Genomic DNA, 24,200 nt, shown 5'->3' with positions numbered 1-24,200 from the left:
CGGCGTTTCCGTGCGCTGCGCTGGCTCGCCAGAGCAGCGATGTCACGCTGGCCACGTGACCCGGAAGTGTCTCCGGACAGCGCTGGCCCCCGGCCTCTTGAGTGAGATGGGCGCACAACCCTAGAGTCTGTCAAGACTGGCCCGTATGGGCAGGGGTACCTTTACCTTTACCTTTTTAAGGAGTCTCAAAGCAGCTAACATTCTCCTTTCCCTTCCTCCCCCACAACAAACACTCTGTGAGGTGAGTGAGGCTGAGAGACCTCAGAGAAGTGTGACTAGCCCAAGGTCACCCAGCAGCTGCATGCGGAGGAGCAGGGAATCGAACCCAGTTCACCAGATTACGAGTCCACCGCTCTTAACCACTACACCACACATGCTGCACTAGATGGGTCCCCATTTGGACCTATCCAGCAGCCAGGCTCTTCTTCGTTTATTATGAATCCTAAAATGGAACCTCCACAGACAGAGACAGTCTACCTTACAATGCTGGAGAACAAGCGTGGGAGGAGGCCGTTGCCCTGGGGGCTTTGGGGCATCTGTTTGGCCACTGTGAGAACCGGATGCTAGACTAGATGGGCTCCCTTTGGCCTGATCCAGCAGACAGGCTCTTATTATGTTCTTAATTGTTTTCAAAGCCGCTGCTTTGATCATTTAATTATCAGTTTCCAGAAGCTATGTCTTCAGAGGGATAATGAAGCAAGGGGCGGCTGAAATTCACACGGTGCCTGCCAGGTTCACCAGTTCTCCCCTTGCAGAAGAGGAAACTTTAGTCATGCGTACACAGCCATAGCAGAAGCCAGAGACTTCAATTGCTTGGTTCCTGAAGCTTTTCTTTACCTGGTAACACTGCTGGGTTTCCAGAACAGTTTCAGAACATAAACATAAAAAGAAGGACAGAGGGGAAGAGAGTTGCCCTTATACAAATCTGTGGTGTTAGTTTTAAACACGTTCAGCTGCTTTGAGTTCGTTCATTTACAAATTCATAGCTGCTAGGAATCCAAGGAGTGTGTTTGTTGTGTTTCTATCCTGGGAGGTTATTTTGCAGATCATTTCCCCTAATGCCCCACGAGAAGGCTGTGAATCCCATATTGGGGGGTTGGAGTAGATGAGCCTTGGGCTCCCTTCCAACTCCACAATTCTATGACGTAAGACCACTCTGCAGCAGCCTGCATGGGGTTCTACACTAAAGGCTAAAGGGACCTGACACCTCTGTGCCCAGGCCTGCAGCTTTAGCAAGGATCTGACTTCATATGGCAAGCGGACGAGACTTTTCCCCTCCCTCCAGAGTTCAGCAGGATATGTTTTCTTTCCCATCAGCGCTTCCTGCCCTGGGCCATAAACCAAATATAGGCCATTAAAAAACCCAGAGCGTTTAGCCCTCCACATTCCCTCACATTGTCTTGCATTGTTTATGTGGGGGGGAATCATGACCCTATACATCAAGGCCATTGTATATCCATCATCACCGCAGGATCTGTATTCCCACTTTATCTCTCAGCGCTATTACCATGAGTAACAAGTATTCTTCTGGAGAGAGGCATTTGTTGCAAGGCTAACATTTCCTGTGCCCTGCCCTTGCACAGAAAACCAGTGTAATCTTTTGGCAACAGCCAGGACAATTCTGCAGGTCATGCTGGATCAGGCCCTTGGAAGCGTTTGCATAGTTTGCATTTTTGGACCAGAAGCAGGCAGGTGGTGCTGGACCTCTAAGTGGTGGGGTGGAGGGGGGTTGCACCAAAGGGGCCTGCTGGGAGGAGATCGACATTTCTACAGTGTACTGTTTGCACTGAGTGGCTAAGGCCGATGGGAGAAGTAGCCTTTTCAGTGGTGGCTCCACACTTATGGAATGCTCTCTGCAGGGAGGCCTGCCTGGCACCAACACCATCTATTTTAAGGCACCAGCTAATTGCTTCTATTTTTACCCAGGCCTTCAGCCCTTAAGGAGGTAAATTGCATGGGGGTGGCAGGGAAAGAGCTGACTACCTTCCCCTGTTGCTGTGGCTCTGGTGGAATCTAGACACATATAAAAAAACACTGTGAAAATGCTTTAAAAAAATTTTTTTGAAAAATATATTGAATTTTTCTAGTGACACTTAAGCCATTATATTTGAGAACATTCCACTAACACCCCCTGCCCCATATATGAAATATGCAACATCCTGGCTGTTTTACTCTCTAGCCAACCACTTCTGCCACCCAGCACATCACCATCTCTTCATCTAACCATGCTCCTTGAAAACACTGACTCAACACAAAAGTTTTTACTGAACGTACAGAACCCTCCTTGCACCTTATCTGCAGCTGTTTTTTTCACTCTAATATTCGGTTAGGTTCCTCCTAAACTGGTTCTTACCAGTTCCGTGGCCAGAGGCCGGACTCTTGTGTCCTCACCGCTAACACGTCTTGCAGAATCTCTAACTCTCCCACCTCTCTGCCCTGTTAGAATTCCTGCTCCGTGATTGCAGTCATGGGATTTTTGTCTATCACATGACAGTGTATGTTTTGACTCCACAGAGTGGGAAGTGACGGACACAGGATGTTTGTGTTACTGTGTTCCGTGAAGTGGGACTATTGTCCTTTGTCCTTTGTTCTTTTTCTCTTTGCTGTCTGATGCTAGAGAGAGAGGGAGCCATGTTGAAGTGCTCTGTGTGTGTTTATATGTAAACAAAGTAGATTAGCCAAAATGCTGAGTTGCTGAGGTCTGTTAGCATGATGCGCAAACTCTGCGGATCCCCAAGTGTGCTGGTGTTGGGTCGCTGTGGTGTTCGGGCTGAAGAAAGCTTTTGAAACTTCCGAACGAATAACCAGGAGGGAGAGAACATGCCAGTCAGGCATGTGTCTCTGCCAGGGTCCTACTCGAGTATAGGACGAGCCCCTGACACGCCCATCCCACCCCACCACTTACTTGGTCGGCTGGGGCTGCAGTCCTGGGGGTTGCACTTCTGCGTGTTCTCCGGCCATGGTTCGTGGTCGCAAAGGCTGCTGTCTTCTTCCACCTCCCCAGTCTTGGTGTTCATGCATTTCACCTGCCTCTTCTGGATGCCTCCCCCACACATGGCCGTGCACTAAAGAGATCAAAAAGGACTTCAGACCACCCAGCCACAGCCTGCCCTGGACCACCCCGAGGAAGGGGGGGTAGCACCCTAATTTCCAATAATCAAAAGTGTTCTGGATTCCTTCCCAACAGGGACTCAGGAGAAGGACTCCTGGCTTACCTGCCCCCAGGATCCCACTGTCCACTTGGTGCAGGGGTGGACGTTGCAAGGCCTGGTGTTGTTCGGGCGGAGGGCTTCATCGCACCGTCCAAATTCCGGGCAGGTCACCAGGCGTTCTTGCTCCCCTCCTCCACACAGCTCAGAGCACTAGCAGGAAACAGGCAGGAATCGGCTGAGAAGGAAGCACCACTGACCCACTACAGTGGACGCAGGCGGGTGCTTGGGCAGGGGCTAATTCTGAGCCAAGGAGCAAGCATGGCAGTCAAAACAGGAGTGGGAGGCCACACAGCAACCTCCATGGGCTCGTCTGCTTAGTGGGCTTCCCGTGGAGTAAGGAGGTCCATTTATGGCTGGGGTAGCACATCGTAGTGGCCCCCAGATGTAGAACTCCAACTCCCAACCAGCCCCAGTTGACAGGGATGCTGGGAGTTGCAGTCCAATAGTATCTGGAGGGCGTCATGTTGGCTACCCCTGGTTTAAGGCACATCAGTGGAGCAGCAGCATGCATTTCCTGCTCTTTGGGAGCTTCCAAGTCTTTGGGGAGAGGATGTATTTGCTAAAGCAGATCAGATCTCAGGAAGCATCACCTGGCAGAAGACATTCCTATTAAACCGAAATGGCACAGTAGAAAATTACAATTCAGTGCCCTATACAGCTTAGGTCCAAGCTATATGAAGGGCCATCTTCTCCCATGCAAACCTGCCTGCGCACTGAAATCTTCAAGGGAGGCCCTTCTCTCAGTCCCACCACCCTCACAGACATGCTTGGTGGAGACACAGGAGAGGGCCTTCTTGGTGGCTGCTCCCAGACTTTGGAACTCTCTCCCTAGAGAAGCCAGACGGGCTCCCTCCTTGCTGTCCTTCCATCATCCAGCGAAGACTGTTTTATTCCAACAGGCTTTTGGGAACTGACTGGGTTTTTTTTAAGGAAAAGGCTTTTACGAGAGCTGTGCGGCTTTGTTTTGTTTTTTAAATCCGTATTTTAACAGATTTATTTTTTATATTGTTCTTAATTCAGCTACTTTTCAACAATTGTTTTTAGTTTTTTCGTATTTGATTTGTGTTGTTTTGATTTGTGGAAGCCACCTTGAGTCCCTGTTGGGGGGTTAAGATCGGCTATACTGTAAATAATTAATAACTACAATAACGACAAGGGAGGGTGGGGGTGGGGGTCATTCATTGTCATTGGAATTTATTTTCCATTCAGCATGATGGTAAAAATGAAAGGATGCTACAGATGGTGGAGATCCAAGTCACACATCATCACCATCATCATCATTGCAGCCTACTCAAATCTGGGGTAAGAAAGCAGCAAGAAAAATTGGAGCAAGATGCCCCCAGCACAAGGGAGCTCTGGGTTGGGCTCACAGCTTCCTCCCCTCTCTGCTTGCCCCCTGCCCCCAACTCACCTCTCTCCAGGTAGAGGTGTACCAGCCGAGGCACAGCTTGCTATTGCAGGGCATCTGGGTGAGGGGCTTGTACAGCACAGCCTGGCAGTGGAAGGGGCGGAGGGGCCGCTGGTCCCTGCTGTCGACGCAGTGGGTATCCCGGACTTTCACACCGCCTCCACAGGTCCTGGAGCACTGGGTGCCAAATAGTGCAAAGAGAAGCCGGCTGAGAACTGGCCACTGTCCGTTGTGGGGTGGAGAGATATTGGGAAGCAGCCTGGCTGCTCTCAAAAGGAGACTGTTTTTGTTCCTACCTATTCAAGTCCCTGCTGTCCCGTCCCCCCATGAGTTCTAAGAAATGTCCCCCTGCTCCACTTTATGCTCACAACCACCCTGCAAGGTAGGCCAGCCTGAGAGGCAGGGAGTGGCCTCAGGGAAAGGTTTATGGAGGATAAGACTATCCGCAGTAATTGGCTGCCAGGGCCGGCGCTATCCTAATGCATTCTGAGGCAGTTGCCGCAATGGCACACTGGAGGAAAGCGGACAGGGGCAGCAGGCTTAGACCTGCCTCCATGCCTCTTCCCTTAAAGGTAAAGGGACCCCTGACCGTTAGGTCCAGTCGTGGCCGACTCTGGGGTTGTGGCGCTCATCTCGCTTTATTGGCCGAGGGAGCCGGGGTACAGCTTCCGGGTTATGTGGCCAGCATGACTAAGCTGCTTCTGGCGAACAAGAGCACAGAAACACTGTTTACCTTCCCGTCGGAGTGGTACCTATTTATCTACTTGCACTTTGAGGTGCTTTCGAACTGCTAGGTTGGCAGGAGCCTCTTCCCTTACCCACTGTTAGATTGCAAAGATCTGAGGCTTTTGCTCCAGTTGGAGTCACTGCATTTTTGGGTTGGAACAGACTTTGGAAGTCATCGAGTACAACCTGCTGCTACGCAATACGGAGCAAATACTAAAAAAAATTATCATGAGGGGTGTGTGAAGACGAGCCCCAGAGGCCTCCTCGGCAAAGGACGTTGCCTGAGGGGAGTTTTGCCTACTTTGCTCCAGTTCCCGACGCGCCAGCTAGAACACGGCCTCAAGTAGCACCTCCGGGCAGGGATGGGCTTCCGGGCTGGGCTGCAGTCTTGCTCCTGCCCTGTGCTGCAGCGCACTGTTCTCCAAATGGCGCCCAGGCCGCATGTGGTGGAGCACTGGAAGAAAGAGGAAGCCCTGTTAGCACCCAGGCCTGCTCAGTCCCCGCTAATTCGACAGAGCTAGGTTTTCACCTCCTGCCTCTCCAAGCAGGGCTAGGGAACCTCAGGCCCTCCCAAATGTGGCCTCCCAGTCCTCTCCGGCTGGCCCTCCTGACTCTCCCCAAGCCACACCCCTCCTGGCCTTGCTCCACACCCTCCTTGAGTATTTTGCCCTAGCTGGAGCTCCGGGGATGCTTCTTGCTTGTCTGGATGGAGGATAAAGAGGAGGGTGAGAATGTGTAGGGAAGCTAGCCTAAAGAGGTTTAAAAAATCCATACTTGTTGCTCCGCCCACTATTGCCTCTTGCCCCGCCCACTACCAGCATGTGGCCCCTGGAAGGCAACCTTTGAGTTGAAAAAGATTCTCCAGCCCCTCTACCCAGTGGCCCAAACTCTGGCCCATCCCCATCTGCCACTGCCTTCTCATACCACCTGCTGGAGCTTCTTGCAATCACCAGAGTCCCAACAGGCAAAGAGGCCACATGGTCTGAAAAGACAACCTTGGAGCCAAGACAGGGTCTTCTCTGCACCCGCAACTCCCCTCCCTTCCACCTCCTCTAGACCAGGTGTAGCCAACAAGGTGCATAGCCTCCGACAGTTCTCTGATGAAAATAGGGACACCCTAGTCCATACCCTCCAACATTTCTCCAATCAAAATAGAGACGTCCCCTCCAACATTTCTCTGGTGGAAAGAGGGACATCCTAAAGAAAAGAGACACATTCCAGGATAAACTCAGAAACCAGGACAGCTTCTGTAATGGTACTGTCTCTGGAAAATAGGGACACTTGGAGGGTGTGCAGGTGCCATCCAGAGGTGGTTAGACTACAGCTCCAGATCTGAGAGTCCTGCACTGGCTGCCAGTGAGATAGTGTCCAATTCAAGGCACTGGTGCTAGTATTGTTGTTGTTTAGTCGTTTAGTCGTGTCCGACTCTTCGTGACCCCATGGGCCAGAGCACGCCAGGCACTCTTGTCTTCCACTGCCTCCCGTAGTTTGGTCAGACTCATGTTTGTAGCTTCGAGAACACCGTCCAACCATCTCGTCCTCTGTCGTCCCCTTCTCCTTGTGCCCTCCATCTTTCCCAACATCAGGGTCTTTTCCAGGGAGTCTTCTCTTCTCATGAGGTGGCCAAAGTATTGGAGCCTCAGCATCAGGATCTGTCCTTCCAGTAAGCACTCAGGGCTGATTTCCTTAAGAATGGATAAGTTTGATCTTCTTGCAGTCCATGGGACTGCAGTGCTAGTATACAGAGCCCTAAAAGATGCGGACTTAAAGGAGAGCCTTACTCCATATGTCCCAACTTGCTGTTTATGATTAGGTTGGGGGAGCTTCTTAAGCACCTAAGAGCATAAGAAGCACCAACTGGATCAGGACAGTAGCCCATCAAGTCCAGCATCCTGTTCTCACAGTGGCCAACCAGCTGCCCCAATCGGACCTGAGCAACTCTCCTCTCCAGTGGTTTCCAGCAACCGGTATTCGAAAGCGTTGCTGCCTCCAGCTGTGGCGGCAGAGCATAGCCAGCATCGCCCCTGGATGGAAAGGGCAGTGTGAACATGGGAAGGGGCTTTATCTGTCAGGACCCCCATCTCTGGAACTCCCTTCCAGACAGCTCTGTATAGGGAAGTATTTTTTAAAAATGTTTTATTATTTTTTATACATTGTACGTTGGAAGCAGCCTAGAGTGGCTGGGGCAACCCAGTCAGATGAGCGGGGTATAAATAGGAATATTGCTGTTGTTGTTGTTGAATAGGATGTCCCTATTTTCAACGGAGAAATGTTGGAAGGTATGCTGTCATTTTAATTATTATATATTGCATATGTCCTTTCCCCTTATGTTTTTTAGCCAATCTAGGCACCCTTCAGGAAGGTAGGGGGAGAAATATAAATTTAATACATAAACAAATAGCAAATAAATAAAATCCCAACCACCAGCATAGCCAGTGATTGTTGTCTAAACAATTTTGCTTAGAAAGTCAATGAGAGTTTCGATTTGTTTTTAGACTTTAAAAACTTTTTAGAAGTTTTTAATTATTGTTGTTAATGCTTCTTGTCGATAATTTTATTGTTTTAACTGCTTTGTGGTTTTGGTGTTGTTGTTTTTTACAATCAAAAAATATGTACATTTTCTGAAACAAATAAATAAAAATAATTGCAGCACAACAATAACTGGAGGGAACCAGGCTGGCTAACCCTGCTCTGGACGAGAGTGTGACCCAAACCCTCCCACTTTCTGCAGAGCTGAGCTCTGGGGAAAGCAGGCCGGGTGCCAAGGGGCTCAGAGCCAAGCAGAGATCTCCCTGCAACCGGCAGGTATCCTCTCCTTCCTGCCAGGAACTTGCCTCACTCCAGTTTCCAGCTTCCCAGCTGGCATTCAGAGCAGCTGCGACGGTAGCTGGAGGAGCCACCGAGAGCGTCCTCTCCTCCTTTTCCTCCTGGTGCCTTGCAGTCGTGGGCCTGGGCCCGAGACCTCCATGGCTGCTTGCAAACATCCAGTGAGCCCCATGGGGGGCACTTTTATTTCTGCCCCCAGAGAGTCCCTGGTCCCCCACACTGGGAGGGATATGCTCAGCATCCCACTTGGTTTTCATTCCAACAGACTCCTCCTTCCGCCTTGGTGCAGGTGGCATGGAAGGGACAGAGCCAGGGGAGGAGGGCCCCCACTCTAAGGATGTCGGCTCAGTCGGCAACTGCCGCCCCAGTGAGTTGGGACTGTGTGGCATGAGCAGAACGTGGCTGGAAGGGGGCTGCCTCTCAACTGTATTGCTGTCAAGCCCAGGTGGCTCATATGCAAAGGTGGGTGTGGGCCCCAGGGAGGGAGACTCGCCCTTGGCCTTGACTACATCAGCAGGAGAGTGTTGGAGGTCCTGTGCATCTGCTGCAAGTCTCTTGCTGTTTGCCACATCGTACGGACTCACACCATCCTCAGGCTTCCTGCTTGTCTTGCTTGGGACCTGAGCTGGAAGGTGAAGGGTGGTTTCAGTAGGACCAGGCAGTGGAGAAATGAAGTTCCCATGCGTCCCCTTTGATGCTGTTTCTGCAGTTCCTGCCACAACTGTCCTAACCAGGGGTTCTTCCATTCTGCGTCCATCACCAACGTCATCTTTGAGATCAACGATGGCCTGGTCTGCACCACCACCTTCTCCACGGCCCAACAAGCCATTGTCTTCGATGGTGCTGAGATATGGGACCTTTGAGCCTCCAACGTCTTCCTTCCAGCTCTTGCGAGTGCTAAACTCATGGTCTTGACTGGGGTTGCCCTCAACAGAAGGTACGGTTGGAGTCAGGAGGGTCAAGTAAGGGAAGATCACAGAGGGGGCCGTGTTTGCTACCTTCCCTTCCCAATGTGTGGTGTCTTCTTGGGCATGATTGACAGATACATGGGTGTTGGTGCCAGAAGGGAAATCCGTTGAAGCTGCAGAAGTGGAAGAAGGAAGATCTCCCCAAATGGCTGGTGGGTTCTCCTTCACGTTAACTGCCATGGAGGAGGTCGGAGAGACAGCAACGGCTGTACCCAAAGAACCATGCCAACTGACAGCAGTGCTATGCTCTTGAAACCCACTGGTTACCCCTTTGCTATTCTGCCCAACAGCTGGAGATGTTGGGCTTCCATGGTCCATCTCTGGCTTTACAGTAGAGAGAGAATCAGGAGCCATTTCTTGAGGGTCCTCTTTCACATTGCTGACCTTCTTCACCCCAACATCCGGCAACAAGTCCTCTCTCCCACCACCCTTGGCGTCAGCTGGGTCGTAAGACAGATCTTCATGGAAGTTGATAAAATTGTAATCATAGTAAAAATCATCCACAAACACGTTTCCCTTTTTGTTGTTGCTGGGCGAAAAGTCTTCTTCCCTTATGGCATTGAGGTCTTCAGATTTGGGTGACAAAGGGCTGAATCGAGGGATGGGGTGGCTTGGGATGAAATTGATCTCGTTGTACAGCTCCCGGCTCGAGGAACCAGAGCCTGACCAGTCTGGGAAGATGCTCTCGATCTTGTTCCAGCAGGGCAGCAACGAACAGGCAATTTCAGAGGCTGGTCTTTGCCCCGGATCACAGCTGGCTCTGGTATTATTGGGGCAGTACACCAGGCGATGCTGTATCCCACTTCCACATGTGACCGAACACTGTATGGGAAAGGGGAGAGAAAATAAGGAGTGTGAGAGACATCAATGGCCAACACCATGCTGGTAGTTTCTCTATGTTCTGATCCTCCAAGAGAGATAGTGTGGTATAGTGGTTGGAGCAGTTGATCCCAAAGTGGGTGGTAGGACCCCCGAGGGGCAATGGGATTACCTAGGTGGGGGTGCTAAGAAGCGTTGGCAAGTGGGAACAGGAAGTGTAAATGATTATCAGATTTGAAAAAGCTGGTATCAATGGTTTGTCCATCAATTTTGTTGTAGCAATTAAACTAAATAGTTTTAATTGATTTTATATATGTGTGTGTGTGTGTGTGCAATTAGTTGTCACTGTTTTGAATTTAATTGTGTTACGGTCTTCCTTAGTGGGTCATGCAAACCACTATTCTGATAATGCCTTTTATAGGGTAGCGAACACTGGGGAAGGGTTTATAAAACCAAGGGATTGGTGGCCCCCAAAAGTTTGGGAACCACCAGTTAGAGCGTCAGACTAGGACTTGGAAGACCAGGTTTCCAATACAGTGGTACCTCAGGTTAAGTACTTAATTCCTTCTGGAGGTCCGTTCTTAACCTGAAACTGTTCTTAACCTGAAGACCACTTTAATTAATGGGGCCTCCTGCTGCCGCCGTGCCGCCAGAGCTCGATTTCTGTTTTCATCCTGAAGCAAAGTTCTTAACCTGAAGCACTATTTCTGGGTTAGCGGAGTCTGTAACCTGAAGCGTATGTAACCCGAGGTACCACTGGATCCACTTGGCCATGACCTCTTGGCCTAACCTACCTCACAGGTTTGTTGTGGGGATTATAGAAGGTGGGGAGAGAACCATGTATACCCCACCTTGGGCTCCTTGGAGACACGGGTGGTGGAATATAAGTGCAGTAAATAAACAAACCTGGTGCCCCAGTTGTAGTCCAAAATTTCTGGAGGGCACCAGGTTGGGGAAGGCTGGTCCATGCAAAAAAGGGCCAGAAATCATTATAATCCAAGGTCATTTGCTCTTTCCACTACAGAAGCTCAATCTAAACCCAGCCATCGTTCTTCAGTTTCAGGTCATCTTTGTTTCCTGACGAAGCTTGGCTTGCATGGAAAAACCCAGACAGCTGGGGGGCTGGCGGGTGACCCTGGAGGGGGCTGGCACCCAGTGACTTCATAGGTCGTCTCTATTTGGGGTTCCCATCAAGTACCACCCTTCATCCCAACAAGATTCCTAGCTGAGGGGGAAAAGTGTGAGTGGGGATTTGCTAACAGGGAGAAACAAAGCACAAGAAGGATGTTTGTTGCGGCTGAGCAGATAAGAGGTCTTCTGACCTTTCTCCAGAGTTGCAGCAACCCACATACCGAAAATAGTTTCATGCCACAAGGACATGTGACTCGCTGCCAGCCACATTAAAAGCGGAGTCTTTCTGTACGGACCCTGGGAGGGAAAACCCGGATTGCCCAAGGCCAAGGATGTTGGGCAGCCTCCTCTGCCCTCTCCCAAGGACCTAGCGAGATCTCTGTTGGGGCTTGCTCTCAAGTGCATTTGGATTTCAGAGTACAGTGTTGGCCTTTGCCAAATTTGCAAAAGTCATGGTTATTTATGCAATGGAGAATCCTCCAGTGCCTGTCTGGAGGAAGGTAGGAAGCTAGCTGCTTTATAATGAATCAGATCATGGGGTCCATCTAGCTCAATAATTGATTTGACAGCTGCCCTTCAGGATTTTAGACAGGGGCCATTCCCAGCCCTACCTGGAGATGCCCTTGTGGATTGAACCAAGACTTGCAGCAAGGGTTTTTGCGCTCGGATTCTCCTCACCTTGGACCAATTGCCAGCCAGCCACCGAGCCGGGCAGAGGACCTCTCGGTTGCAGGGGGCCGTGGCATCCGGCTTGGAGAGATGTTGGCATTTGCTGGCTTGCAGAGCCCGCTGCTCATCCAGCGCCACGCTCTGGATGCAGAGGACGGTTCTCTTCGTCAGCCCAGTGTCCCCACAAGTGGCAGAACACGCCTGCCACTCGCCAGCCCACCACCTGGAAGGGAGTGAGCAGGATAGATAGATAATTTATTATGGTCGAAGACCAGCTTATAAAACACACTTGGGGGGTACAGCCACAGAGGTAAAACAGACACTTAAAACAATGTACAACAATAAATTTAAAAACAATGTACAACAATAAACTATCCCAGGGGGTTGATCCAGAGTCACCCATGGAACCGAGTTTGGGGATTTTCATGGTGGACTATTTTGAGTTGGGAGATGGTCTGCACCTACAGATCTGTACACAGAATCTGGCGACCATCCAGGTCATCTTCTGATCTTTGCCTAACAGGAAAAGGTCAAATTTTTGCTTTTGCGGGAGGTCGGCGAGCCTCACCAGTAGGGGATCCATGGTCTTACTACGTGCATCTTCATAGAAGGGACATCTAAAGAACAAGTTTTCTGGGCTTCCTATCTCTCCCAATGGACAGGTGCAAAGTCTCTGAGCGTATGGGACTTTTCTAAAGCTGCCTTCCAGGACCGGCGAGGGAAGAGCCGAGTTTCTGGCGAGCGTAAAGGCCCTTCTTGCATTTCTAGATACGAGAAAGAAGAGATATGTTGCCGGTGCGGCTATATATCTCTCGATATCTCCAATTTTATAGCCGGGGCACCTTGTGCAGTCCTGTTGTTTCTCGGTGTCTAATAAGGAGTTCAAGGGTTAGGCTAGGGAAAGAGCAATTAGACGTCCAACTCTGGGAGCATGACCATTGCAAGGGTTTGGAATAGATGACCCTTTGGATCTCTTCCAACTCTACAATTCTGTGATTCTAAGAGGCTCCTTTCACACTTATTGGGGAACAGGATGCTTGGCTCAATGGACCATTGACCTGATCCAACACGCTCTCCTTATGTTCTTGTGGTTTAGACGCAGAGGAGTTGAGCTGACCTGGCAGGGCACGGCTCCTCACTGCAACTCTTCTGCTTGTCGTCCGGCCGGCTAAGGACGTTGCAGTAGTGCTCCTCCACCATCCCAGCCACTTTCTCCATGCAGTGCACAACCTGCCGCTGGACCCCTGAGGAGAGAAGGAGGTGCGTATCAGGCACGCCCCGTGCGCACAGTGGTACATGCTGGCAGGCCAAGAACTAAGGATCAGTGGGGTGTAGTGGTTAGAGTACTGGACCAGGACCTGGCAGACCAGGGTTCAAATCCCCACTCAGTCACGGCACTTGCTGGGTGACCTTGGGCCAGTCACTCCCTCTCAGCCTAGCCCACCTCACAGGGTTGTTGTGAGGATAAAATAGGGAGGCAGAGAACTATGTATGCAAGGTTGCAGGTTCGGTCCCCATAATGGACAGCTGCATATTCTTGCACTGCAGGGGGTTGGACTAGATGATTCTCAGGGTCCCTTCCAACGCTATGATTCTATGATTAAGTTATAAAACTCTTGGCATGTGCTTCCCCACTTGAAGGTTGATCATGAGGAAAAGAGGTTCTTGGACTGAAACAGCTGCACGTCAACGGACAGCAGTGGCCCTCCAGGGTTTCAGGAGGGGCCATTCCTCAGCCCTACCTAGAGATACGACTGGGGATTAAATCTGGCTCCCCTTTATCACATACACAGCCCAACAAGACAATGACAAAAATCCACCAACAGCATACAAATCAATATGGCTAACCTGATCCAAAACACCCACCCACCCCACTCACACATGAAAACAAAGACCACCACTGCCAACCACAAATGAACAACCACACCCTAGGCCAACCCCAACCTCTCTCACTCTCTCACCACCAAAGGAACACAAGTGAACAGCAGAGAACCTGCACAAGCAACGCTGACACCAAACCCCACATATATTAAGTAAAATAGAAACATCACCACCCGACCCCACCCCCACTCATCTCCCCCCCCCACCTCTTTCCCCCTATTCTTCCTAATGTCTCAACAAATGAAACTGATTTGTAAAAATGTTACATGGGGGGGGGGGAATACGAGAGAGACATTGCAAACACTTTTGTAAAACAAGAAAATCTTTAATAACAACAACAACAACAACAACAACAACAACAAATTGTTTTAAAAAATCTGGGATCTTCTGCATGCAGGGCTGATGGTACAGCCACTTCCCTGGCTGGGTGTTAGAGTCCCACCACCACACACAATTGCTGCATTGGGCAGCCAGCTGTAGCAAGGACCTTTTGGGAGCAGCGCAGGGGTTAATGATTGCAGAAGACGCTGCAGGTCTCTAAGCCCTGCACCTGTGAGCAGCTGTTACTAACAATACCCCCCCCCCCCCAGCCCTGCAAGGTTAGGGAGGGGAAGCAGCAGGAGGCAGCCTAGAGAACTTGGAATGTTGTAATTAAGTCACCACGGAGCACCATTGGGGGGCTGAGGTCAGCAAAGATCAGGTTGAAAACGGAGCATGCCAACACCAACACACACACACACTGCATGGATGACCAGTTAACAAACAAGGACCCTCTTTGTCTGCCCCCCTTCTTTGTTAGGGCCTCTGCGCCAGCAGCTCCTGCATCCAACTCCCTATCTTTAAGCTATTCTAAGATGGGGTGGGGCTGTGGTCTCAAAACCAGGCATAAAAGCGCTTCGTCCTGCAGGACAAAGAAAACCCGTTCCCTCAACCAGAACCCTCGAAAGCAGCAGACTTAAATAATGCCCAAACCGCTCCATTTCAGAGGTTGATTTGTCCGCTTGTGACCTTGGGCCCAGAGCCGTTAACAAGAAAGAAATCTAAACTGTTGGTCCTGGCCTTAAGTTTATTTTAAAAACAAAAGCTGCAATTTATTCCTCTGTGTTTTTGTTTTTATGGCAATGCCTTCTTGCAATAATTGGTGCAACCGGTAACGGGACTCCCGCGGAGTCGGTTTTCTGCTGGGCGGGCTCAGAGCCCTCCTCCACGTACAATGCTGCAGATTGTCTGCGGGAACAATAGCCCTTTTCTGCCAGGAACAGTAGTGCCGATCTGAAGAGAGCTCTTGCAATTGGATGCATGGAACTCCACAGGGCTGGGAAAGAATCCTGGAAACTGATCTCCTGCCACGTGGGGTGAGCTGCAAGCCAAGACTCTGCAATGAGGAGCGCCGGGCAGGAGAGCCAACAGCCGACCTCAGAAATCAATCCTAGCAGCGGGAGAGGCCCACGGGTAATCCCACAGGAGAGAAACCTTTTCCTGAGGATTTATTTGATTTGGTGTGTCCATGTTCCAACCAGTACAGTTACATTGCCACCTCCCTCTTTCTTTTGCAGAGCTCAAAGGAGCGTGCACAATGTGACCTCACCCTGTAAGCTCAGATAGGCTGAGGATGCTACCAGACTGTCTTGTGTTTTACGGCAGGTATGCATGCACATATCAGAAAAGTTCATGCAATTAAAGTGGATCCAAGTGTGCTCTGTCACCCCCATCACAAAAAACCCCGCTTTCTAAAAATAAACAAAATATCAGGATATGGATTTCAAATCGATTTGGGATGATATATCAATAGATCACCTTGCCAACAAAGGTCCGTATAGTTAAAGCTATGGTTTTCCCAGTAGTGATGTATGGAAGTGAGAGCTGGACCATAAAGAAGGCTGATCACTGAAGAATTGATGCTTTTGAATTATGGTGCTAGAGGAGACTCTTGAAAGTCCCATGGACTGCAAGAAGATCAAACCTATCCATTCTTAAGGAAATCAGCCCTGAGTGTTCCCTGGAAGGACAAATCCTGAAGCTGAGGCTCCAATACTTTGGCCACCTCATGAGAAGAGAAGACTCCCTGGAAAAGACCCTGATGTTGGGAAAGATTGAGGGCACAAGGAGAAGGGGACGACAGAGGACAAGATGGTTGGACAGTGTTCTCGAAGCTACCAGCGTGAGTTTGACTAAACTGCGGGAGGCAGTGGAAGACAGGAGTGCCTGGCGTGCTCTGGTTCATGGGGTCACGAAGAGTCGGACCTACTAAACGACTAAACAACAACAATTGATAGATCACCCAGCCCTACTTAGAATAATTGAATTGTCGAGTTGGAAGGGGCCCTGAGGATCAACTAGTTCAACCCCCTGCAATTCAGGAATATGCAGTTGCCCCATACAGGGATCAAACCTGCAACCTTGCCTTGCCATTATCAGCACCATGCTCTAACCAACTGAGCTACCCAGGCTCTAGCTCTGGCTTCCTGGAATACCCTCTGCTCTGCTGCAATAAAAGCATCAAGATTCAGGCAGAAGGTGTCCTAAGCTGAATTATGATCATGGCTCTTTCCTGCCTCCCCTTCCTTCTGTGCTGCCACGCCATTCCTTCCTCCAGGAGAAAGAGAGGCGCCTGCCCACCGCCCTCCCAGATGGCACAAGGGCTATTTCCAGACCTCTGGAGCTATTTTAGCACAACTGTTTGGACAAAACAGGCTGTTTGCTGCCCGCTAACCTTGGCGGCTTTAGATAGGAAGCATCTGGGAGATGGCTCAGTGAAGGCTGCCTGCTTCCATTGGGGGCCCCTTGGTCAGCAGCAGCACCTATGAGCCTCAGATTCTGCACATCAGCAACAGCTGAGAGGTGAAAACACAAAACAGCTGCGAAATCCTCTCCCTGCTGAAGCCAAAAGCAGGAGCGTCAGGAGCTCTTTGCATGGAATTGCTACAACTGATGGAGCCTTCATGGAGGAGAGGGCAATCGATAGCTACTAGCCACGATGGCTATGCTCTGCCTCCAACTAGCTTTGCGAGAAAAGACTTCTGGGCTGCTTCCAGACTGTCATTATTTTGTAGAGGTAGGGGCGTTTCAACTAAATTACCAGCCAATTCAGGTTGCATAATTAAACTGGGTTTGGCACTTTTGCAGGACTAACCCACTTCTCTGACCCTAAACCTGAGGGGGGGGGGCGGACTGGACAGTTTGCAGTAAGGAAAGGGGTGCGAAAGTGCAACAGAAATTGTGGGGCAACATTTGCTTGAGGCGACATCATTTCATCTCCCTGCAAACAAATCAGAACGAACACTCAATAAACAGTTAATGTTGTCTACCTTCCCTGCAAACTTTGTGGGAACTAATTAGGAAGCTCAATAAACATGTCATCTGGAAGCGACCCTGACCTGCTTCTTAGCCAGGCATATTCAGAAAAATGTCCCATGGAATTTAATAGGATTTCCTCCCGCAAGTGAGTGCGCACAAGATGGCATCTGATCCTTGGGTGACTGTGTGAATGTGCACCAGCTATGGGCTTGGACCTTGCAAACAGACAACACCTTCCTCCTCCTTACACCCCAGCCAGCATTGTTAGCTCCGGAGAGCCTCCTTTGCCATTTGTAAAATGCATGGCATGGAGGAAGCAGATAGAGAAAAGTTGTTCTCCCAGTCTCATAGTGCCAGAACTTGTGGACATCCAGTGAAACTGAACTTTGGAAGATTTGGGACGAAGAAAGTCTTTCTTCACGCAGGGCATAGTTAAACTTTGGAACTTGCTCCCAAAGCAGGCAATTACGGCCACCATCTTGCATGGCTTAAAAAGAGGGTCAGACTAAGGTTACTAGACGTCCCTGTTTCCCGGGAACAGTCCCTGGATTTGCAAATCTGTCCCCATACAAAATCCATTGAAGTTGAAAAGTGTCCCCGGATTCATTGGGGAAAAAATCTGGTAACTTTAGGTTAGACAAATTCATGGAAGAGGAGAGGGCTATCGATGACTGCTAGCCATGATGGCTTTGCTCTGCCTCCACAGTCAGAAGCGGCAATGCTTCTGAATACCAGTTGCTGGAAGCCACAAGAGGGGACTATACCTGAAGGAGTGTCTCCACCCCCATCGTTCTGCCCGGACACTGAGGTCCAGCGCCGAGGGCCTTCTGGCGGTTCCCTCACTGCGAGAAGCCAAGTTACAGGGAACCAGGCAGAGGGCCTTCTCTGTAGTGGCACCCACCCTGTGGAACGCCCTCCCACCAGATGTCAAAGAGAACAACAACTACCAGACTTTTAGAAGACATCTGAAGGCAGCCCTCTTTAGGGAAGCTTTTAATGTTTGATGCATTATGGTATTTTAATATTTTGTTGGAAGGCGGCCAGAGTGGCTGGGGAAGCCCAGCCAGATGGGAGGGGCATTATTATTATTATTATTATTATTATTATTATTATTATTATTATTAAATCCTACTTGTGGGCTTCCCACAAGCAATTGGTTGGCCAAAGGACACTGGATAGATGGTCCACTGGCCTGATCCAATAAGCACTTCATATGTCCTTATATGCATTCCCCCACCCTGTCACTTGCAACAATCTGCCTCTTGCTCCTGTTGTGGGCTCCTTTTCTACGAGACTCAGAACATCCCTTGCCTTGTCCTTTCTCCTCCTTATCACCAGCTTACCCTTTGCTCCAGAGTCTGACCTTGCAAAGGTCTCTCTCTCCCCGTTCAACCTCTCTCTCTCTCTTTCTCTGTCTCTCTCTCTCTCTCCCCCTCATCCTTTCCCAGCTGGCTGAAGCACACAGAGACTTCCCTGGGAGCAAGGAGGAGGCACGTGGGCCAGGGGTTGGCGTAGCTCAGTGGGGCTGGATGCTGGAGCTGCTCCTGGCGTGCAGGCTGGACAGTCCCCACGGGGGCCAGTCACAAGCCAGGATCTGATGTGCTTCTGGCAGCCTCAGTTTCTGGCAGGAAACCCAGAAGGCACTTGGCTGGCAGACTTCCTCTCTCCCAACCCAGCAAATGAAGAAATCATCCGAGAGCTCCCTGCCTCCCTCAGTCCATGATTATGTCACCCTTCTTCTGCTCCCTGATTGCCTATCTGCCCCTTCTCCTTTCCCAGACCCAGAACCTGCTTAAAGGTTCCCTTTCATAGTCTGGCGATAACAATTCATAAGGCCAACAGGCCACAAACGATATGAGCGGCTGGCGTCAATGTTTGCAGCACAGTAAGCACACCAGAGGCTTTGGGTGTGTGGGGGAGACCCCGGCTGGGACCCCTGATTGAAGTCTACTGGCAGCAGACCAATCAACAGCCAATCAGATTCAGGGAAATTCACCCTGCCAATCAAGCCTAGAGGAAAATCCACTTTCACAATCCCAAATACAGCCATATGTTTGTTGAGGGTGCTGGGAACTGTAGCCCTAGGAGCACAGGAGCTCAGGAAGCTGCCTTATAGTGATAACAGAATTGTAGAGTTGGAAGGGACTTCCAAGCATCATCTAGTCCAGGGGTAGTCAACCTTTTTATACCTACCGCCCACTAATGCATCTTTCTTGATGGTAAAATTTCCTTACCGCCCACCAGCGCTCGATGGAAGAAGGATTCAGCTTGTGCTGAAGAACCCCCTACTGCCCACCCAGAATCCTGAAACAACTACTAGGGACCAGGTTGACAACCTCTGGTCTAGTCCAACCCCATGCAATTCAGGAATCTAGCCATCTGGATGAGAGTCCACCACTTTCTGAGGGAGTCCGTTCCACTGTCAAACAGCTCTTACCATCTAGCTCACTTCTGCACCAACTAGCAGCTGTTTTCCAGAGTTTCAGGCACTAATCTCTCCCAGCCCTATCTGGAGATGTCGGAGATTGAGCCTGGGTCCTTCTGCATGCAAGGCAGCTGCTCTGCTACTGAGCGGTGTCCCTTCCCCTGTTTGTAGCTCTGTGAGGGGTAAACTGCCGTCCCCAGGATTCTTTGGGGCAAACCATGTGCTTTCAATGTATGGTGTTTATGCAGCCAAATACAAATACATCACAAGGAACACACACACACACCCAAACCACTGCCCCAAGTGCTGCTTTGGGCTTTGTCAAGGCAGTGTGACAGCATCTGTCAGAAAATCTGGAGCGACGACACTGCAGAGATGTCCTGGAAGACGATCTGGTTTCAGTAAAAGGGACAGAGATGCCAAGAAAGAAAGAAAGAAAGAACGAAAAGAAGAAAGAAGAAAGAAATCTTTGGCAAGTGTAGCTGTGCGTCAGGCCCCAATGAGCTGGGAGAACTGAAAGAAGAGAATCTGTGTCCTCCCAGGTGACATAATCTGCCCCCTCTGAAAACATCCAATTTGCTGCCTCTGAAGCTCAGGTTTCTGGGCTTTTGTGGAGCTGTGAAACCCATCTGCACAGGGCCTTCCAGGCAGCTGTGATCCATCACACAGAATTTCTCAGCAACAGACTGGAGGTGGGGTAGCAGGGTGAGGGATGGGGAGAATGCCTCCCCAAGAAATGTTTTGCCCGTAGGAGGTAAACATGCAGTAATGAGCACTGAGTTGGAAGGATCCGGCCCTGCCTTCACTGCAGTGCGCCCCTTCAAACCATGGAGCTGATGTTTTGCCACTTCTAGGACTTGTAGAAGCAGGCACACCAGGTGTGGCAGGTTTGTAATTTATGGAGGAGGGCTATCAATGGCTACTAGCCATCATGGCTTTGCTCTGCCTCCACAGCTGGGGGCAGCAGTGCTTCTGAATACCAATTGCTGGAAGCCACAAGAGGGGAGAGGGCTCTTGGGCTCGAATCCTGCTTGCGGGTTTCCCACAGGCATCTGGTTGGCCACTGTGAGATCAGGATGCTGGACTAGATGGGATGCTGATCCAGGCTGTTCTTTTGTTCTTATGTAAGGGAGAGCCAGGGACACGGGTGGCACTGTGGGTTAAACCACAGAGCCTAGGACTTGCTGATCAGAAGGTTGGCGGTTCGAATCCCCGCGACGGGGTGAACTCCCGTTGCTCAGTCCCTGCTCCTGCCAACCTAGCAGCTTGAAAGCACATCAAAGTGCAAATAGATAAATAGGTATCGCTCCGGCGGGAAGGTAAACAGCATTTCCATGTGCTTCTCTGGTTTGCCAGAAGTGGCTTAGTCATGACCGGGAAGCTGTCTGCAGACAAACGCTGGCTCCCTTGGCCAATGAAGCGAGATGAGCGCCGCAACCCCAGAGTTGGTCACGACTGGACCCTTTACCTTTACCTTAAGGGAGAGCCAAGTGCTATTGTGAAAATTTACCTGGAAAATGCTGCCTTCCGAACAACACTGGGAAATAGGGATATATGCATTTGCTTCAGAAGAACCTCATTCTGACCTCAAATCCCTCATGTCTGGATTAAGCAAACTGGAATAGTTATGAAATGGGTGATTTTGAATGCAGAGCCCTCCTATAACAATCCTTTCCACATATTGAGAAAACCAATGCAAACTTTAATCTTTTAAAAATCTATTGTTATTTTAACTTTTTAAAAGCTTTAAATTGTTGTTGTAAATTTTTCTTAGTGATAGAAAAACCACTTTGAGGTTTGTTGTAGCTTTACAATCAAGCAGTGTATAAATAAAAAGGTAAAGGTACCCCTGCCCGTACGGGCCAGTCTTGACAGACTCTAGGGTTGTGCGCCCATCTCACTCAAGAGGCCGGGGGCCAGCGCTGTCCGGAGACACTTCCGGGTCACGTGGCCAGTGTGACATCGCTGCTCTGGCGAGCCAGCGCAGCACACGGAAACGCCGTTTACCTTCCCGCTAGAAAGCGGTCCCTATTTATCTACTTGTACCCGGGAGTGCTTTCGAACTGCTAGCTTGGCAGGCGCTGGGACCGAGCAACGGGAGCGCACCCCGCCGCGGGGATTCGAACCGCCGACCTTTCGATCGGCAAGCCCTAGGCGCTGAGGCTTTTACCCACAGCGCCACCCGCGTCCCAATGTATAAATATTATGAAATAAATAAATTAAAAATCCCTTCCTTTTCTTTATTGCAAAAGGTCTGATTTCTGGGGGAATTGGGTGTGTTGCACAAGACCTCCCAAACCAACTGTAATTGCACAACCTGAATTAGCCACGACTGAATCCTGCCCCAAAATGGTGGTCATTTGGAAGCATCCTAAGGAGAGAGTGAAGAAGCATCCTTAACTGGCCTGTGCACTTGGTCCCCTCATCTCATGCTTTAATAAAACTCAGCTGTAGAGGAGGACTCTTTCCCAGTTACCCCAGTCAACAAGAGGCGGACATCAAAGGACAAGGCAAAGCCTTCTGCTTTTCTGTTTTTCAAGTTGTCTGTTTCCAAAGAGGCCTTGACCAGCTGGCAGCAAGAGAAAGGAGCACATGCAGCTGCGCAAACAGAAACCCATGTCCTTATGCACCACTGTGCATGTATTGGCACACACATTTGCAGAGAGTCAAGCATCCTGGACAAAGGGGCACAGGCAGGGTCTAAACACATCCAGCAGTGTTGCCGGTCTGATCGCTTTTATACATTTGCATTGAGAATTAATGCACTCCACAACAGTGTTTTCCTTATCCACAGGCTAGAGTGGGTGTCAGCGGCCTTTGCAAACGCCTTTCCTTGCCGACGGAATAAATTCTCTTGCCTGCCTGCCCTTCCATCTTGCACTCAGCTAGCCAGCACCTCAAGGCAGGACGCTGCATCCTCCAATTCAGGGCTCTAATTGAAGTGGCCAAACATGAAATGCATTTGGTACTTCCTACCCCAGCAGTCTAGACAAACTGCATCCTCAAGCCAGCACTGCATGCCTCTAAGCAGGGGATAATGAACACCATTAAAGGTAAAGGGACCCCTGACCGTTAGGTCCAGTCGTGGCCGACTCTGGGATTGTGGCGCTCATCTCACTTTACTAGCCGAGGGAGCCGGCGTACAGCTTCCGGGTCATGTGGCCAGCATGACTAAGCCGCTTCTGGCGAACCAGAGCAGCACACGGAAACGCTGTTTACCTTCCGCCAGAGTGGTACCTATTTATCTACTTGCACTTTGATGTGGTTTTGAACTGCTAGGTTGGCAGGAGCAGGGACCAAGCAACAGGAGCTCACCCCAGTGTGGGGATTCGAACCACTGACCTTCTGATCGGCAAGACGGGATTCGAACTACTGACCTTCAGACCACAGCACCACCCGCGTCTCATGGACACCATTAAGGGATAGCAAAATTTTCTGGCTACTTCATTAGCTAATTATTATTACCATATCCTTCTTACTACAAGGTGGACTATTGGGGGTTGGGGAGAGGATACGCCCATTGGCCTTTCCTGCCCCACATGAAAGGCCTGATCCTGGGCTCCTAATTCACCACTGTTAAAAGAAGGCTACAGAGCAGTGTCCTGAGTCCTTCTGCCACCATTCATTCATTCATTTCATTTGTTCAGTGCTCTATTCAAAAAACTGCCTTGAAATCGCTTAAAGCATCATAAAATACAAAACAGCTAAAATCAGTTAAATTTATTATTATTATTATTATTATTACAAAATATAGCAGACAAATATTTCCTCAAGTGCTCAATCAGCAATACTTTGAGAGAGACAAATCCTGCACACCACTGAAACAAGAGTTCCACAAAAGAGAAGAGAATCTTACAAAGTTATGATCTAAAATTGACAACCAGAAGCCTTGGAAAAACAGGAATGTCTTAGCCTGGTATCAAAAGGCTGACAATTATGATGCCTAGCATCTTTTCCTGGGGACAGCATGCCACTATACGGGAGCCACCACTGAAAAGGCCTTCTCTCTCTCTCTCTCTCTCTCTCTCTGCATCGCCCTCTGAGGAGTAGAGATTCTGGTGGTGACTGCAGGGCTTGGGGAAGGTTCACCTGCTTTTCTGGATTTCCCCCAAGGCATGAAGTTTCTTGCTCTGGCTCCTAGGCCAGAACATGACCACCCCCCGCCACTTCTCACCAAACACCGAAGAGTGAGACAAAGGCAAAGAAAGAGGCAGGCATCCTTACCTGTGCCACAGGTGGCCGTGCATTTTGTCCAGGGTCCATATTGCCAAAAGAATTCGGCCGGCGTGATCTCATTCTCGTTCTCAGATTCCCTTTGAATGGTGTATTGATAGCGGACTCCTGGGTTCTTCTCCTGGAATAAGAGCTGAGAGGCAAGGAAGAAAATGTTCTTAGGCAGCATCCAGCCAGACGGTATAAAAAGCGCTTAACGAAATGTGGTCCAAGTACCAAGGAAGTGTGATGATGTCCTGCCAAGAGAAAGAGGGCCAGCAGGAAAAGACCTTGAGATGCCTGCAGCAGAGGACCGGCAACTGCAAACTTACTGAAAGTTTAGGAAGTGACCAGTGTTTGGTTTTCAGAGGATCACAAGGATGTTACAATCGGGGAAGGGCCCCTCCTCAGAGCTAAGGAAAGCAGCATGGATCTGTGGGCTCCTCTTCAGCTTTCCACATGATCTGATTGTACAAAACTCATGCAGTGGTTAGACCAGTGGTACCCAAAGTGGGAGGGACGCGGGTGGTGCTGTGGGTTAAACCACAGAGCTTAGGACTTGCCGATCAGAAGGTCGGTGGTTTGAATCCCTGCGGCGGGGTGAGTTCCCGTTGCTCAGTCCCTGC

The 24,200-nt window shown here is 50.0% G+C and overlaps 1 protein-coding gene across 1 annotated transcript in view; it reads right to left on the bottom strand.

Annotated features, from left to right (window-relative positions):
* ADAMTS7 (ADAM metallopeptidase with thrombospondin type 1 motif 7) overlaps positions 1 to 24,200 on the bottom strand; it is a 68,380-nt gene that overhangs the window by 14,669 nt on the left and 29,511 nt on the right. The window contains exons 16-23 of the mRNA XM_028705450.2: positions 23,587 to 23,728; positions 12,877 to 13,003; positions 11,769 to 11,982; positions 8,181 to 9,962; positions 5,648 to 5,800; positions 4,624 to 4,797; positions 3,216 to 3,362; positions 2,906 to 3,065 (exon numbers count right to left, since the gene is read on the bottom strand). Of these exons, the coding sequence (XP_028561283.2) occupies positions 2,906 to 3,065; positions 3,216 to 3,362; positions 4,624 to 4,797; positions 5,648 to 5,800; positions 8,181 to 9,962; positions 11,769 to 11,982; positions 12,877 to 13,003; positions 23,587 to 23,728 (2,899 nt within the window). The remainder of the gene's footprint in view (positions 1 to 2,905; positions 3,066 to 3,215; positions 3,363 to 4,623; positions 4,798 to 5,647; positions 5,801 to 8,180; positions 9,963 to 11,768; positions 11,983 to 12,876; positions 13,004 to 23,586; positions 23,729 to 24,200) is intronic.

This window comes from Podarcis muralis, chromosome 14, assembly GCF_964188315.1.
Source record: "Podarcis muralis chromosome 14, rPodMur119.hap1.1, whole genome shotgun sequence".
Lineage (NCBI taxonomy): Eukaryota > Metazoa > Chordata > Lepidosauria > Squamata > Lacertidae > Podarcis > Podarcis muralis.
The sequence above is the reverse complement of the archived record's forward strand: the minus strand, read 5'-3'. Positions and strand labels throughout refer to the sequence as shown.